General features: G+C 45.4%; 1 protein-coding gene across 1 annotated transcript in view; it reads right to left on the bottom strand.

Annotated features, from left to right (window-relative positions):
- The window catches only part of Snx29 (sorting nexin 29), a 417,720-nt gene that overhangs the window by 112,846 nt on the left and 290,155 nt on the right, over positions 1 to 14,719 (bottom strand). Inside the window, exon 16 of the mRNA XM_087910838.1 lies at positions 14,548 to 14,664. Coding sequence (XP_087766964.1) covers positions 14,548 to 14,664 — 117 coding nt within the window. The remainder of the gene's footprint in view (positions 1 to 14,547; positions 14,665 to 14,719) is intronic.

Here is a 14,719-nt window from a genome sequence, read left to right as displayed (position 1 = left end):
TACAAGGACATACTGCAGCACCACGCATGGTAATGCAAGCCTGCGAGGAAGTCATGAATAGTTATATAACACGGAGTTAGACTACACAGCTACCAAGCAAACTGCAGTCTTCCTTCTCTGCTAATGAGGAATGGCCTAAGATAGAACACCAGAGTCCAAATCCTGACACAAGACAGGTGGCAGAGAAGAGGGAGGGAGAGTTGTGTGCCTGTGCACTTGGACTGAACATTTTGGGAGGAAGGACACTGGAAACGAAGATCAGAAGAAAAAACTTTTTCATTCTATAAAACTTGGTACCTTCCAGTTTTTACTATGTGCAACACAAGTTGCTAACATTCTCAGTGAAGCTTAATGATCATGCAATTTTAGATACATAAAGAAAAATGGAAGATGTGTGCCTCTGGGAGGGGAGCATGACAAGTCCAGGAAGGGGCACAGAGCAGTACTTTGGGTTAAGTTAAAGCTCAGCATGAACCTTGGGAAGAAATATGTGATGATGTCCGCAATTTTTAAAAACTGAATGGCAAAAACACAAATGAAGATGGATGGGTGGACAATGGGAAATAGATGGATAAATGGTGGGTGGGTAGATAGTTATAAATTACAAGTGGATGAATGCTAGGTAGGTGGGTGGGTAGGTGGATAATAGTTAATGGGTGAGAAAATGATAGGTAGTGGATGGATAAACAATAGAGATGGGTGGATAAAGGATTAATGGTGGTGAATGGATAACAAATGATGGGTGGGTAAACGGTGGGTGATGGAGAGACAGACAAGGGACACGGCGGGGATGGAAAGACGATGGTAAGTACACCAGCAGTCATGGAGAAAAATCTTTTTATAACTTAATTTCTTCATATAAAACATTTGAAAAGTTTTATTCGCTTGAGCTAGAGGAATAGCTAGATTGTGTTTCTATTCTCTATAGTAGAGCATAGGCTGGAAAAAGTAAAAGAAGAAAGTATTGCAGAGGTGAATCAAGTGTCAGTAAAGTTCTTGTGTTTTCTCTAAACTCTGCAACATTTATGGTACCTATTAGCACTCCATGTTTGAAGATCTCTACTCTTCTAATAGGTTTGCTTTGGTCTCGCTTTATGAAGACTAGTCATAGCTTTTCCCCAGGCTTCACTTTCCTCCAGGGGAACAGAGCAACAAGCCGCCTTGGCTGGTGTGGGTGTTAAGCGAATTGCCTCCCCAGAGCCTGGCAGAGCTGGTCTTAGCAAGCAGAAGTTGTTCTTCTTCCCAGTGGATACAGCTCAGGGGTGGACAGTAGTAGACGGTCGCCTGTGGTATTAAGGACAGTTGGAAACCTAGCTGAAGCCCCAGAAATCTGATCTCAGCAGTCCCCACCCTTCTGAGAGCCAACCACATTATTACAAACCCACACACTCTCCTGTTATTTATTCCAAAAATTTATATCAAGTTCTGATCTGGAGTCATATCCTCAGTCAAGAAGGGCAAAAGCATACAACCCATCCAAGCTATTAATGGCAAGACGTGGTATCAAAACAAAAGGTCACGTACCAGCTGGGAGGGAGAGGGAGCTGCAGGGTAGAGGGAAGGTATTTTGGCCTGGACTCTTTGCTCCCACAGTGGCAGACCTCTGAAGGACTTCTACCCACACCATGGAGAGCAGAGGAGATAGGCACGCCTACAGCAGGCATCTTCTCTACACCTAAACTAATCTGCCAGTATTTATGTACTATGTATTCTAAATTTTTTTTCTCTAATAGCAACTACAGGGGGTTGAATGTTGGCCCCCAAAAGAATGCATCTAAATCAGAAACCTCACAATCTCAGTGTGAGTTTATGTGCAAAAACAATGCAACAAGTAATGGCCCTGCCAGGAAGAAACTGGCCTGTCAATCTCTTTTGTCAATAAACAGCAAGTGAGTTCTGCTGAAGATGTCAGGCATGGTGATGTCTAACAGCCCTTTGATACTTACACCTCCCCGTATGTGACGCACCCCACTTTGAACTTGGTGACTGTTATACAAGGTGTTTCTAGAGACAAGTCAAAGCAGCGAGAAGGTGCTCTGCTAGACAGCCGCCTGTCCCCACTCTTGTCTACCAGGCTGAACAACAGCGGGCACAGTCATTTGCCACTCAGAGCTTCCCTATTTCCTGAGCAGAGGAGGTGCAGGAAACAGGGGCAGACATGGCATGCTGCTGCTTGCATCCCATTGTTTTCTGGGAAATCATCCCACTGGCTGATTGAACCCATGAATGGACACTAAATAACTCAAGTCATCCAGTGTGGCCTGTGCTGGCCACTCACATTAGTTTTAGACGGTGCAGGGAACTAAGCCAGCTCTGCCACAGTGGTCCCAGGGTCTCCGAGAGTCACTCTTTCTCTTGATGATGCACTGTGCTGTCCCTGCAGCAGCCACTGCTTCCACAAAAGGACAAGACAGATGTGGCAGGGGAAAGTGAGGACAGAATGATGTACAAATGAGCTATTTCATGGCACGGACTCCACAGTTTGTACTTTGCTAAAGCACAAATGGCTAGCTTTGCTGAGGCCTGTCTAGGCTGCTTTCTCTGGGTCTTTCACTGGGGACATCCCAAAAGATACAGACATCACAAATCCAAAGAGCCCTTTCAGCTTCCACATCCTATTTTACTTTAGTCTGTAAATTTTCATAGGCTTGAAAATGAAAACCCAAGGAAACAGCTTGATCCATCTCAGAGGGGAGATTGCGGGCTCTTTCAGATCACAGACCACATCAGCCTTGACTCCGATTCCCGTTCCAAGCCCAGGGCCTACTCAGAAATGCAGAGACTTAGTCATAAGCACAAGCCTAACTGCCCACTATGCATCACACCCATTGTCACCAGCACCATGGCTCAGCACTGGTGCTCATCTAACTGGACCCTGCTACCATCACCCGCCTTGGGAGGCATGTGCCACTGTGGGGCTCCTGGGATTCTCCTTAGTAACTCTTCTCTCCTTCTCCTTCTCTCTCTCTCTCTCTCTCTCTCTCTCTCTCTCTCTCTCTCTTTCTCTCTCTCTCTCTCTCTCTCTCTCTCTCTCTCTCTCTCTCTCTCTCTCTCTCTCTAGCTCATGGGTCCCTGAGGAATTAATTTAATACTCTACTTAGAAGTTAAATTAAACGCAACTTGGGAGACTTGCTTGAACAATTTTGCCTTTTTTCCCCCTTCCCATCTTTTTTTTTTAATGGATTTTTATTGAACTCTACATTTTTCTCTGCTCCCCTCCCTGCCTCTCCCTTCCCTCTTTCAACCCTTCCCCAAGATCCCACATTCCCAATTTACTCAGAAGATCTTGTCTTTTTCTACTTTCCACATAGATTAGATCTATGTAAGTCTCTCTTAGTGTCCTCATTGTTGTCGAAGTTCTTTGGGATTGTGGTTTGTAGGCTGGCTTTCTTTGCTTTATGTTTAAAAACCATTTATGAGTGAGTACATGTGATAACTGTCTTTCTGTGTCTGGGTTACCTCACTCAAAATAATGTTTTCTAGCTCCATCCATTTTCCTGCAAAATTCAAGGTGTCATTATTTTTTTTCTGCTGCATAGTACTCCATTGTGTAAATGGACCACATTTTCCTTATCCATTCTTTGGCCAAGGGGCATTTAAGTTGTTTCCAGGTTCTGGCTATGAAAAACAAAGCTGTTATGAACATAGTTGAGCACATGTCCTTGTGGCACGATTGAGAATCCTTTGGATATATATCCAAAAGTGGTATTACTGGGTCTTGAGGAAGGTTATTTCCTAATTTTCTGAGAAATCACCACACTGACATTCAAAGGGGCTGTACCAGCTTGCATTCCCACCAGCAACACAGAAGTGTTCCAAACAAAACGACAGCCTACAGAATGGAAAAAGATCTTCACTAACCCCACATCAGACAAAGGTCTGATCTCCAAAATATACAAAGAACTCAAGAAATTGGTCATCAAAAGAACAAATAATCCAATAAAAAATGGAGTACAGATCTAAACAGAGAACTTTCAACAGAGGAATCTAAAATGGCTGAAAGACACTTCAGGAAATGTTCAACATCCTTAGTCATCAGAGATGCAAATTAAAACAACTCTGAGATCCCATCTTACACCTGTAAGAATGGCCAAGATCAAAAATACTGATGACAATTTATGCTGGAGAGGTTGTGGGAAAAGGGGAACACTCCTATCTTCTCTTGTAGGTCTCCCATAGTCATATGTGCCAGAAGGCTTGCTTTATTAGTGAAATAAGAGAGAGATGACATCTGTCATTTCTGGGTGGAAGTTTTGAGAGACTGTATAGCTTATCTCTTGTTTCTTTCTCTACTCTGGCCAGGGTCTGTGACATAGAGAGTGAAAAATATGGAGCACAGGCCCTGCTTCCCATGAAGGACAGGCAACATAAGAGACAGGCGGTGGTGGCGCACGCCTTTAATCCCAGCACTTGGGAGGCAGAGGCCGGTGGATTTCTGTGAGTTTGAGGCCAACCTGGTCTACAAAAGCTAGTTCCAGGACAGAGAAACCCTGTCTTGAAAGACGAGAGAGAGAGAGAGAGAGAGAGAGAGAGAGAGAGAGAGAGAGAGAGAGAAGTTTCCCATTTGTGACATATTGGGAATATTTGTTACTACAGCACAGCATGGCCTTCCCTAAGTAACAAATTCAACCCCATTTATAGATGTGAAAACCAAGTCTGAGAAAAGTAAAGCATGGATCCTGTATCGAGTCAAGTCATCCAGGTCTAGAGAGCAGAAGCTCTACCCATTGCCCCTCAGAGTCTGAGGGCCCAGACTCTTCCATCATGCCAGCTAACCCATAGCTTTCAGGGACAGCCTTGTCAGGTGCCCCTGATGGGCAAAAATCCCTTTTCTACCCCTTCTTCTTCCACTAGCTTCTCTGCTGAGCTATCTTTTCTGAGTGTCACTAAAGTATTCAGGTTCCTCTGTAGCTGAGGGGTAACTTCACACACAAACTGGTAATTGTTTCAGTTAGGTAGCAAAGAAATAAGGGGTGGGTGATACTTGCTGTGATAGCTCCTTACACTTGACAGCCAATTTTTAAAAAACGACAACAGGAACATGGTCAACTTGAGATTGATATACAGAATTTTGGGCTGGAACCCAAAATTTTGGTCAAATACAGTGAGCATGCTCTGGGCATCCAGAGTGACGATGCTTGGTGAGAAGTGGGCACTAATAGTCACTCGTTCAATAAATATCTAATAGCCCATAGCAGGTGCCGGGAGCTCAGCCAAGTAGAGCAGAGACAAATAAACAATTCTGTGCTGAGTGATGATGAATGCCATGAGAGCACGGGCGTGTGCTCAGGGCTACAATCAAGTGAGAGTTCACCTTCCACGTGGCTGACTGGAAGGAGCTCTCTGTAAATCTGAACCTCATGTCATTCTCCGTGGTGGGTGGGACTAGTCATACATAAAGATACGGACAGCTCTGGGAAAGCAAGAGGCCTCTTGGTTCCCTCCTTACTAGTCAGCAAATGGGGGCACCCACCTCACCTGGGCCTCCGTGTTCGCTAAGTAAATCACAATGTCTATCTCACAAGCTTGCTAATATATTACAGCACTTGAAATGGGTTGTGGGGCACAAAAATGCTCAATAGAAGTTGCCCTTGATTGCAGGCAAGAGTGTGGTCACTACTGCCTTTTACAGGGCTCGTTACCTCCCAGGAAAGCCAAAAGATCTGCTGATAAGAACCATGAATGTCAGAAGCAGGCAGATACAGGGAACACCAGCATGGCCACTGAGGTCTGTTTAGAGGATGGGCTGGGCTTAGACCTTGAAGGCTAGATGGGAAACACAAAGAGGAAGGAGCCAGCATATATTCATGAATGGAGACGGGAAAGTCTCAGAACAATCTGAATAGTATAAATTATCCCACGGATGTTAAAATAGGCAAGCATATCTTATATGCATATACATTTACGTTTATGAAACGTGTACACATAAAAGACATCCAGAAGGATGTGTGCTGGCATCCACAGCAAGGTCACTAGAAGAGAGACCTGTGCTCTACCCTGTGATTTACTGTGCATGTTATTAAATTCTTTCTAAATATATTGTTTATGTTGTGCTATTTGGAAAACTTCTGAAAGCATGCTTGTTTTCTAAGACGAAGGGTAGAGAAGGAAAGCTCTGGGAACAGGAACAGTCAGAGCAGGCGTTAAGGGGATGCTTGGAAGGCAGAGCAACAGCAAGAGGCCAGAGAAGGGCAAGGGTCAGCCCTGCCCTGGCAGCTGCCAGATTAATTAACAAACCTAAGATAATATTTCCCACAGTAGCTGTTTCTCTGTACAAAAGTATATATAATGTATCACAGCTCCAAATAATCTCCTTTCACATTTCAAAGTTAACCAATCTCCAGAAAAAAGTGACAGAGTATACCACTATCACACTCTTTATGACTATAAATTCTATCTTTAAGTATTCATATTCTCTCTCTCTCTCTCTCTCTCTCTCTCTCTCTCTCTCTCTCTCTCTCTCTCACACACACACACACACACACACAGAGAGAGAGAGAGAGACAGAGAGAGAGAGAGACAGAGAGAGAGACAGAGAGAGAGACAGAGAGAGAGAGAGACGCATGCACACTCATCACTAAGAAAACTCTTGCACCCCAGGAGGGCATGGCAGGAAGCACTGGCTTCACAGGGTGGGGTAGCGACCCACACTGGGCAAGTATACTCACGCAGGCTATAACAGTGATATTCCATGACAGCAGAAATGAAGAAAACCACTTTATAAAAAAAGAAAAAAGAAAAAAAGAAAAGAATAAGGGGAGCTGAGATCTTTTTGAGTTTGTCGACATTTTATTTTATTTTATTTTACTTTATTTTATTTTATTTTTCAGTATTTGGAAGTGTTCCATTCAAGCTCTGGACAACAAAATCATCCCCATCAGAAACAGCAGTTCACAGACCTCACAGGACAACGGCTACGGTTCTCAAAGGCTGGCAGTAGACAGTACGGGGATAGTGACCTCTTCCTGGAGAGCACGGCTGATTTCTGAACTAAATCAGGGATCCTTTTAGCAAGATTCCCCCTAGCCTTCTTGCCTCCTAGAGAAGAGGTAGAAACAGAAGAGACACACCCTGGCTTGTGCAGGGTGGAAGCCGAAGGATCGTACTTTATGCAACACAAAGAAGAATTGGTGCTGGGATCTGACCAGAAGATTATGTATGCTTACACTGGTGAGGCCAGGAAGCCTCCCAGAATGACCCAAAAAGAGTCACAGTGAGATGGCCAAACTGCTCACTTCCCAGCCTAGCAAGCCTAAGCTAAGAGAGAAAGAGAGGGGTGGCAGAGGTTGGGATTTTCATTTCTCAAGAATTTATTTTTCAGGGAATAATTGTTTTTAAAAACTGTACAAGATCCTGTGGTATGTACAGGATCAGTAGCCACAAGGCAGCTGACTAACACAGAGAAAGAAAAAAAAATGCATTCAGTTAAGGGGAGAGCACACATAGTGCACTTAGAGGAGCTGCACAGGTAAACATGCAGGGGAAAAGCAGGGAGAAGATGAACACATCTCAGCCAGAAAGATGGTTGAGACAGACAGGTGCGCTCAGGAGTCGCCACAATGCAAAGGACAAAGCACAATCTGATCCCCTAGAAAAGAGGTAAACCCAGGCCAGCCCCACCGAGGATGTTGTCGAGTCTCCTCAGTCTTGGGACCTCTACACTAAACACTCTGAGAAACCTACATGACAGCAGCACACACTAGTCAGGTGCAAAGCACCCTGGGTTGTTGGGATCAGGGCAGCAGCTGCCTGTGGCAGACGTGGAGATGGAGTCTGAGTGCAGTCTCAATGGAAGACAGTGAGATCAGAGTGGACATAAGAACATCAGCACAGTCTTGCTTCCACCACCTTAAGAGGTGTTTCTGGGTGACCACATCTCTACACCTGGGCCATATAGAACCTAGCCACAGGGAGAAACCTAGGGACAGGGAGTAAGTGCCTTCGGGCAGGCCTTGAGGGTAAACAGATGAAGAACCTGGGACCAGTGAATCTCAAAAGTATTTTATCTGTAGGTCTCTGTTGCTCTTGATGCTAAGCAGGTGTGAAGCAGCAAACTGACCTAAGCACCTAGGAAAGGGGAGACAAGGATCAAAAGGCCTGATAATAATCCTGTCACATGTTTCCTCAGAATCAGTGGCAGGAATGCTCTCAGGTTATTCTGGTCTGGCCTGTGTCCATGCCAAACAACAGTACAGTCAAAGCAGACAGATACACATCAAACAATACATATTCTGAACTTTGATCTTGGGGGTGGGGTCACTATATCTCCCAGGTCTGCGTGCCTCATACTCTACACTTGAAGTGTGAGTGGCTGGCAGGAGCATAAACCAGGGCACTCCCTTCACTCTGCTGAGGTCATTACAGGGCACGGAGCTGACACAGCTTTGTGATGCTGTTCATTGCTAGGGTTTTCTGGTTGTGCCAAGGTAGGCTAGCACTGAAGTGACCATCTGCCAGCAGACACATGACTCTGATTTCCAAGGTTCTACACCCACAAGCCTTAGGTGGCCTGTATCCACGCACCTGCCACAGCTCACAGCAGGAGTCAGCTCCTGTGGTTGATGAGCAAACACCAGGCTTCAGGAAAGGAAGGTATGAGCCAGGGTAATCCCCCAGTCCAGGGTGCATCAGTATGCATCCAAAGTCACAGCGCTACTGAGGCGGCATCCATTAACAGAAAACAGAGCTGTTCCCAAGAGGGCTCTTCATTCCTTGGGTAGCAAAATTTAGAGAGGATCTTGCAAGCATTTTCCCAGATGATTTTGTGTCAAAAAACTAATATTTGTGCTAAGCCTCTATGTGGGATACACTTTTAAAAGCCTCTCAATAGCACTTTTCAGAATAATATGCATGACAGCAGACAGTTAAAACACACATGTCCAAGTGCAGAATTCAAAAGTCTCTTATAGCCTGGATGTGCTGTTCAGAGCTGCAAAGAGACCACAGACAAGACGGTGCTTAGAAATTTACCAACTGCCACCAAGCTGAAAAGTAAATTTCTTCTTAGTTTCTGTCCTTAAACAACATCAGCTCCATCATGCGGTCAGTCCCTCTGGAGATATAAAAGATGCAGATATGGACCCTGATTACAGACTGTGGGGTGGATCCACCCATTCCTCTCATCTCTGAACTTTAATCATTATTCTCTCACATCAGCTGGAACATCTCAGCAGCGGAGGGTAGATGTCAGTGCAAACCCCTAGCACAGTGGGGACTATCAAAGAAGGATAGTTTATCCTATCTATCCAGACTATCTGGAAGGATAGAAGGCCACTTGTCTGGACAATGGAAAGCCCTAGTTAGTGGTGTTCCCATAGCTACCATAGGTGTGTGTTACATTCACATGACACATGTTCCAGGCTGTGAGAAGAGGCTCATGCAGTCCACAGGGAAAAGGAGATGTAGACATGAAGTGATAACTCGGAGTAAGAAACATTGCCACAACGGATGGAGCTAGAAAACATCATATCGAGTGAGGTAACCCAGACCCAGAAAGATAAATATCATATGTACTCACTCATAAGTGGTTTTTAAACATAAAGCAAAGAAAACCAGCCCACAAATCACAATTCCAGAGAACCTAGACAACAATGAGGACCCTAAGAGAGTCATACATGAATCTAATCTACATGGCAAGTAGAAAAAGACAAGATCTCCTGAGTAAATTGAGAGAGGACTGAAGGGGACGGGAGAGGCAGGGAGGGGAAGGGAGAGGCAGGGAGGGGAGCAGAGAAAAATGTAGAGCTCAATAAAAAAAATCAATAAAATAAAGATATCCCCAAAGTTAAACAAGAAGAAGAAGAAGAAGAAGAAGAAGAAGAAGAAGAAGAAGAAGAAGAAGAAGAAGAAAGAAAGAAAGAAAGAAAGAAAGAAAGAAAGAAAGAAAGAAAGAAAGAAAGAAAGAAAGAAAGAAAGAAAGAAAGAAAAGAAACATTGCCACACAAAGAACCATAAGCATACAGGTCAGGGCCCAAAGTTAGAGCACAGGCAGGGATGGGCAGGGGAATGTATCAGGAACTGGCACCGAGAGGAACGTCAGCGCTTTCCCACTGTCTTTCTCAGAAAACAGCTGAGCGTCCCTTCCTGGAAACTCTGTCCCTGGAGAAGGAGCTTCTGGGAAGGCTGCGTGTGGCCAGGCCTGCGGGGAGCCCCTCTGGGAGCAGAGGCAACTGTGCTGCCTTTCTTCCAGGGCTTTTAGGAAAGTCTGTCTTCTCCAGGCAGACGCTTCCAAGGGATGCTGGTCAACTCCAAGACAAAGTGATCAGTATGATCAAAACAAAAGTTAAAAAAATTTAAAGTAAAACTAAATAAGCAACAGTAACAAGGACAACAACAAAAATCTTTGTGTGCACAATGCCAGAGGAAGGAAGGTCAAACAAGTGTCCAGCAGACAGCGGGACCTTTGAGAGTCTCATCTCAGAGAACATGCCTCATTCGAGGCTGCAGTACCCCAGGAGCATGAACTGAAGCATGTGAACAAAAGAGGGATACAATATGGTCCCAGGAATCAAGAGTCATGGTGTTGCACCTGGTGCCCTGGTCAGGGAGAAGTTCTACCCTTCTAGGTAATGAAAATCACAGCTGCCCTGGACAGCATTCAGGTGTGAGCAAGAAGCACAGCATGGACAAGGAATGGGCTGGGCTGTCACAGGGCCCAGGAAGAACCTGGACACCGTCACTCACAACAGTGACATCCACTCATTCGCACATCTGCAAAGTGCCTACTGTGGGGGACAAATCAATGATGAATTCATGGGGATCTCGTTAGGATGGGAAGGGAGAGACATGCAGAAACACTGAAGGGAAATCTGCCTGTGTTGGCATCTGGAAAGTTCCCTGAAGAAGAAAGAGATAGACCTGGTGGAGTCCAAAGCTCAGGTGGCCTTCCAGTGAGAGGGGACAGCAGAAGCAGAGGCCCGGGGCCGGGGAGGAGAAGGGTGAGCATGACGGAAATGCAGTGGACCCTAAACCCCTGGCATGGAGGTGATACATCTGTAAAAGAGGGTGACTTTTCTAGGCACATTCACTAGGATACGGCAGAGTGCTAGCCTCTGGGTTTTCCAGAACCATCCTGCAGCAGGTAGAGGAAGAACTTCCCAGCACCCTACAACCTTGCACGGCAAGAGCACTGGACCTGCCTGAGCAAGCAGCTGCCAAATGGCCTTTTCATCTGGTCACAGGATCTCACAAGGATGACCTTCTACCAACGCTGCAAAAGCAAAAAGGAGAAACTTCAAAATCCTTCAGCAGGTTTGGCCAGCTAGACTATGGGATGCCCACCCCAGGGAGCACAAGTCTGCTCTTTAATAGATCAGTGGGTAAGGCCACATGGAAACATCTCTAAGGTGCTTTGTCACATGCAAAGTGAAACACCATTGCAGCAGACGACCCGTTGTTGAAATGTGCAAGGTTGCGCAGGGTGCTTGGAAAGGTGAACCCAACTGGAAACTTCCTGCTCGTGGGTCACAAAACAAGGGTGTCAGGCAGAGGGGAAGGTCTAGAGACCTTAATGAATTCCTACTTAATGAATTCTCTTACTTCATTACTCCTTAATGAATTCCTCATAAATTACCAACTGTGTGTGTATGTGTGTGTGTGTGTGTGTGTGTGTGTGTGTGTGTGTGTACACACATGTGCAATGCACATTCATGTATGTATGAGAGTGAAGATCAGAACTCAGTGTCAGGGATTTTTCCTAAGCTTGTATGTATTTAAACCTGGGCACCGTCTCTGTGTCCCACAGCTAGATTCCAGACACAAGCTGCCATATCAGCTCTTTATAGGGCTGTAGAGATCCGAACCTCCTGCTTACATATCAAGACTGTGAAATAGCCGGGAGGCTCGTGTGTGGAAGCACTTGATCAAATTTTCAGAGACTGTGGGACTAGATGGAGTTTAGCAGGAGGAAGTAGGTGACTGGGTGGAGGTGGGGGCCTCTCTCCTTCCTGATCATCCATGCCCGTAAGCAGTCATTTCAAACTCACTAGCACAGTCACAAACCTCTCCTGTGCCACCATGATGGATCATGTCCCCTTGACCTGTGAGCCAATAAATCTTTGCTCCTTTTGGTTGCTTCATCCAAGTTCTTTTTAGATTTATTTTAGTTACATGAGTGTTTGCCTAAATGTATGTAAGTGCACTATATGCATGTCTGGTGCCCTCAAAGATCAAAAGGCATCGGGTTCCCTGGACCTGGAGTTACAGGTGTTTGTAGCCACCATTGGGTGTTGGGAACATAATCTGGGCCCTCTGTGAGAACAAGTGCTGGGAATCACTGAACGATCTCCCTAGCCCATTCCCTGGTGACATAAAAAGCAACCCATATCGTAAAATAAGACTTTTTGTACAAGTCTAAAAAGGTTGGTATTTTTAACTAATAAATAAAACTCATTCTCTAAAGCCAGACTTAGCTCTGCGGCTTTGCACTGAGGACACTGGTAAGCCATTTCACCTCTAAGTCTGTTTCTTCTTCTGTTGGATGAGGGGCAAAACTGGTAACAGTTAGGTAGGGAGGGGATGAAAACAAGACATTCATGCTTTAAGGCAGCACATCACACGTGGACAGTGACAACCACTCAGTCACTGCCAGCTTCACAACCTGTGCAGGAGGCTAACGGTCTTCATCCTGCACATGAGGATGAGACAGAAGCTGCTCTCTGTAATAGCATCCACATCGTTAGTGGACACCTAATGTTCTTCCAGCATAAAGGCCACTACCCAGGTTCAGACTGACCCTTTGCTAAAATGAGCCACTGCTAATTTCCTGTCTGTCTGTGTCCTCTCTCCAGTCAGTTCTGAAAGTCTGAAACACTCAGAGCTAGCTACAGAAGTAAGATCATCATGAAGACCTGCCCTGTTCACAGGAGACAGAGGTCAGTATCTGGGCATCTGGACTCACCACCCACTGTCTTTCCTTAGTCACAGGGCTACAAAGGCATCAAGAGGAGGAGTCACTGACCTAATGGTAAAGCAAGGTAACTGATCTAGGGGATAATAGCACATGGCTCTGCCATCACCAAGAGAGACAGCAGAATTTGTGGAACTGCCGACAGGAAACAGTTCAACCAGAGCTACACCATCAGTGAAATGAAACTGATCCCAAGTATCTAGACTCAAATGCTAGCTTAAGGAAAATAGAAACAGGAGGAGCATGTCAAACAGCTCTACCCGGAGATGCCATCAAGTAAACCCAAGAGTAAAAATCCAAGATGGAAAGCTCATGTTCTCCGCACACTGCAGGGAAAGAGAGATGAGGAAGGCCCCAACAGCAGTAAAGAGAAGACAGCATGGTGGATGGGGAAGGCTGACAAAGGAAGAAAGGGTTAAAATTTTATTTCCAGTAGAGAGGATGACCAATCTCCAGAGCCAAACTGCTAGGATGTCTGCAAAACACATGAAGGTACACTCCTGAAATGTCTGCCTAAAATGGTTGGAATGATTTAGCTACATCTTACCATCACTGTTAAGTTATGAGAAAGAAACCTAGGAGACAATTAATAAATTACAATGTCTGAGCCTCATGTGTATCACAGATTTTAAAATTGAGACAGTTGGACACTTGAACACCAATATTTGCTGCAATAAAGGATTTAGTGGAGGTAAGGAGTAAGAAGGGTATGGCATTTGTATTTTTACTTTTAGACATATATAGTGATGTCCAAAGATTAAATAGTATTTGACTCCCATACACAGAGGAGGAAACAGGACATGGTAAATTGAAATAGAACTGGCTACGGCTGGGGAAAGGACACTTGAGAGTGCATACCACTTACCTGCTAATCCTTGGAACGCAGAGTTCTGCACGAAAAGATTTTAAATGAAGATGATGTTATGATGTACGTGCATGGAAAGACCAGCATCCAAATTCCTACATCACAGCCCGCAATGATATGATACAGGAAACAAGTGAATGTCTAAAGGACATGACTGATGATAGGCTGTGTTTCATCAGAAACAGAATGATGGGGCCAAGGAAATGACCCAATGAGCAGTTCTCAACCAGGGGTGCCTGAGGGAGATGAAATTACTACCTCCTATGGAGTGGAAAGCAGGAATTCCAGAATTCCCAGGTTGTCCCATAACAAACAATTACAAGAATATCAACAGAGTGAGTGGAAAGGCCTATAACTCAGCCTATATGGGATGCTCCTCAAACCAAACTACTGAACAAAGTCAAGCAAAAAGAAGCAGCAAAGAGATCTATCTGTACCAGCAGACCACATGGGTACAAGACACAAAACCAACCCTGCTTCCTGACTGGAGATCTGTCCACATGGCAGATCACAGACATGCACTGTGGAGGGAGCATGGCATGTTTCTTCTGCCCAGCACACGTGGACATAGAGAGGTTGGAGAGAGTACACTCTACACGGTGCGCAGGACGATCTCTTTCATTCCGTGCCTGCACTTTCCTGCATCATCGACACCATCAGGAATGAACTGACACAGCTGCAAGGCTTGAGTCACAGAGGCCTGATGCCCACAGTGAAGGCGGGCAGAGGCAGATGGCAGGGCAAAGACCTGCCTGGTGGGGTGGGGAGCACTTACAGGACCTCGGAGGTCGATCAGCTCTTGCCTCATCTGGGACACCAGGGCTTCTTTGGCCACCAGGGCCCGGTGTAGACGCTCATTGAACTCAATCAGCTCCCCATGCATCTCAGCCACCTGAAACAGACAGGAAGGAGCAGCCCTTGTAATTCAGTGGTAGAGTGACTGCCAT

This window comes from Myodes glareolus, chromosome 9 (genome assembly GCF_982192425.1).
Source record: "Myodes glareolus chromosome 9, mMyoGla1.1, whole genome shotgun sequence".
Taxonomy (NCBI): Eukaryota; Metazoa; Chordata; class Mammalia; order Rodentia; family Cricetidae; genus Myodes; species Myodes glareolus.
The sequence above is the reverse complement of the archived record's forward strand: the minus strand, read 5'-3'. Positions and strand labels throughout refer to the sequence as shown.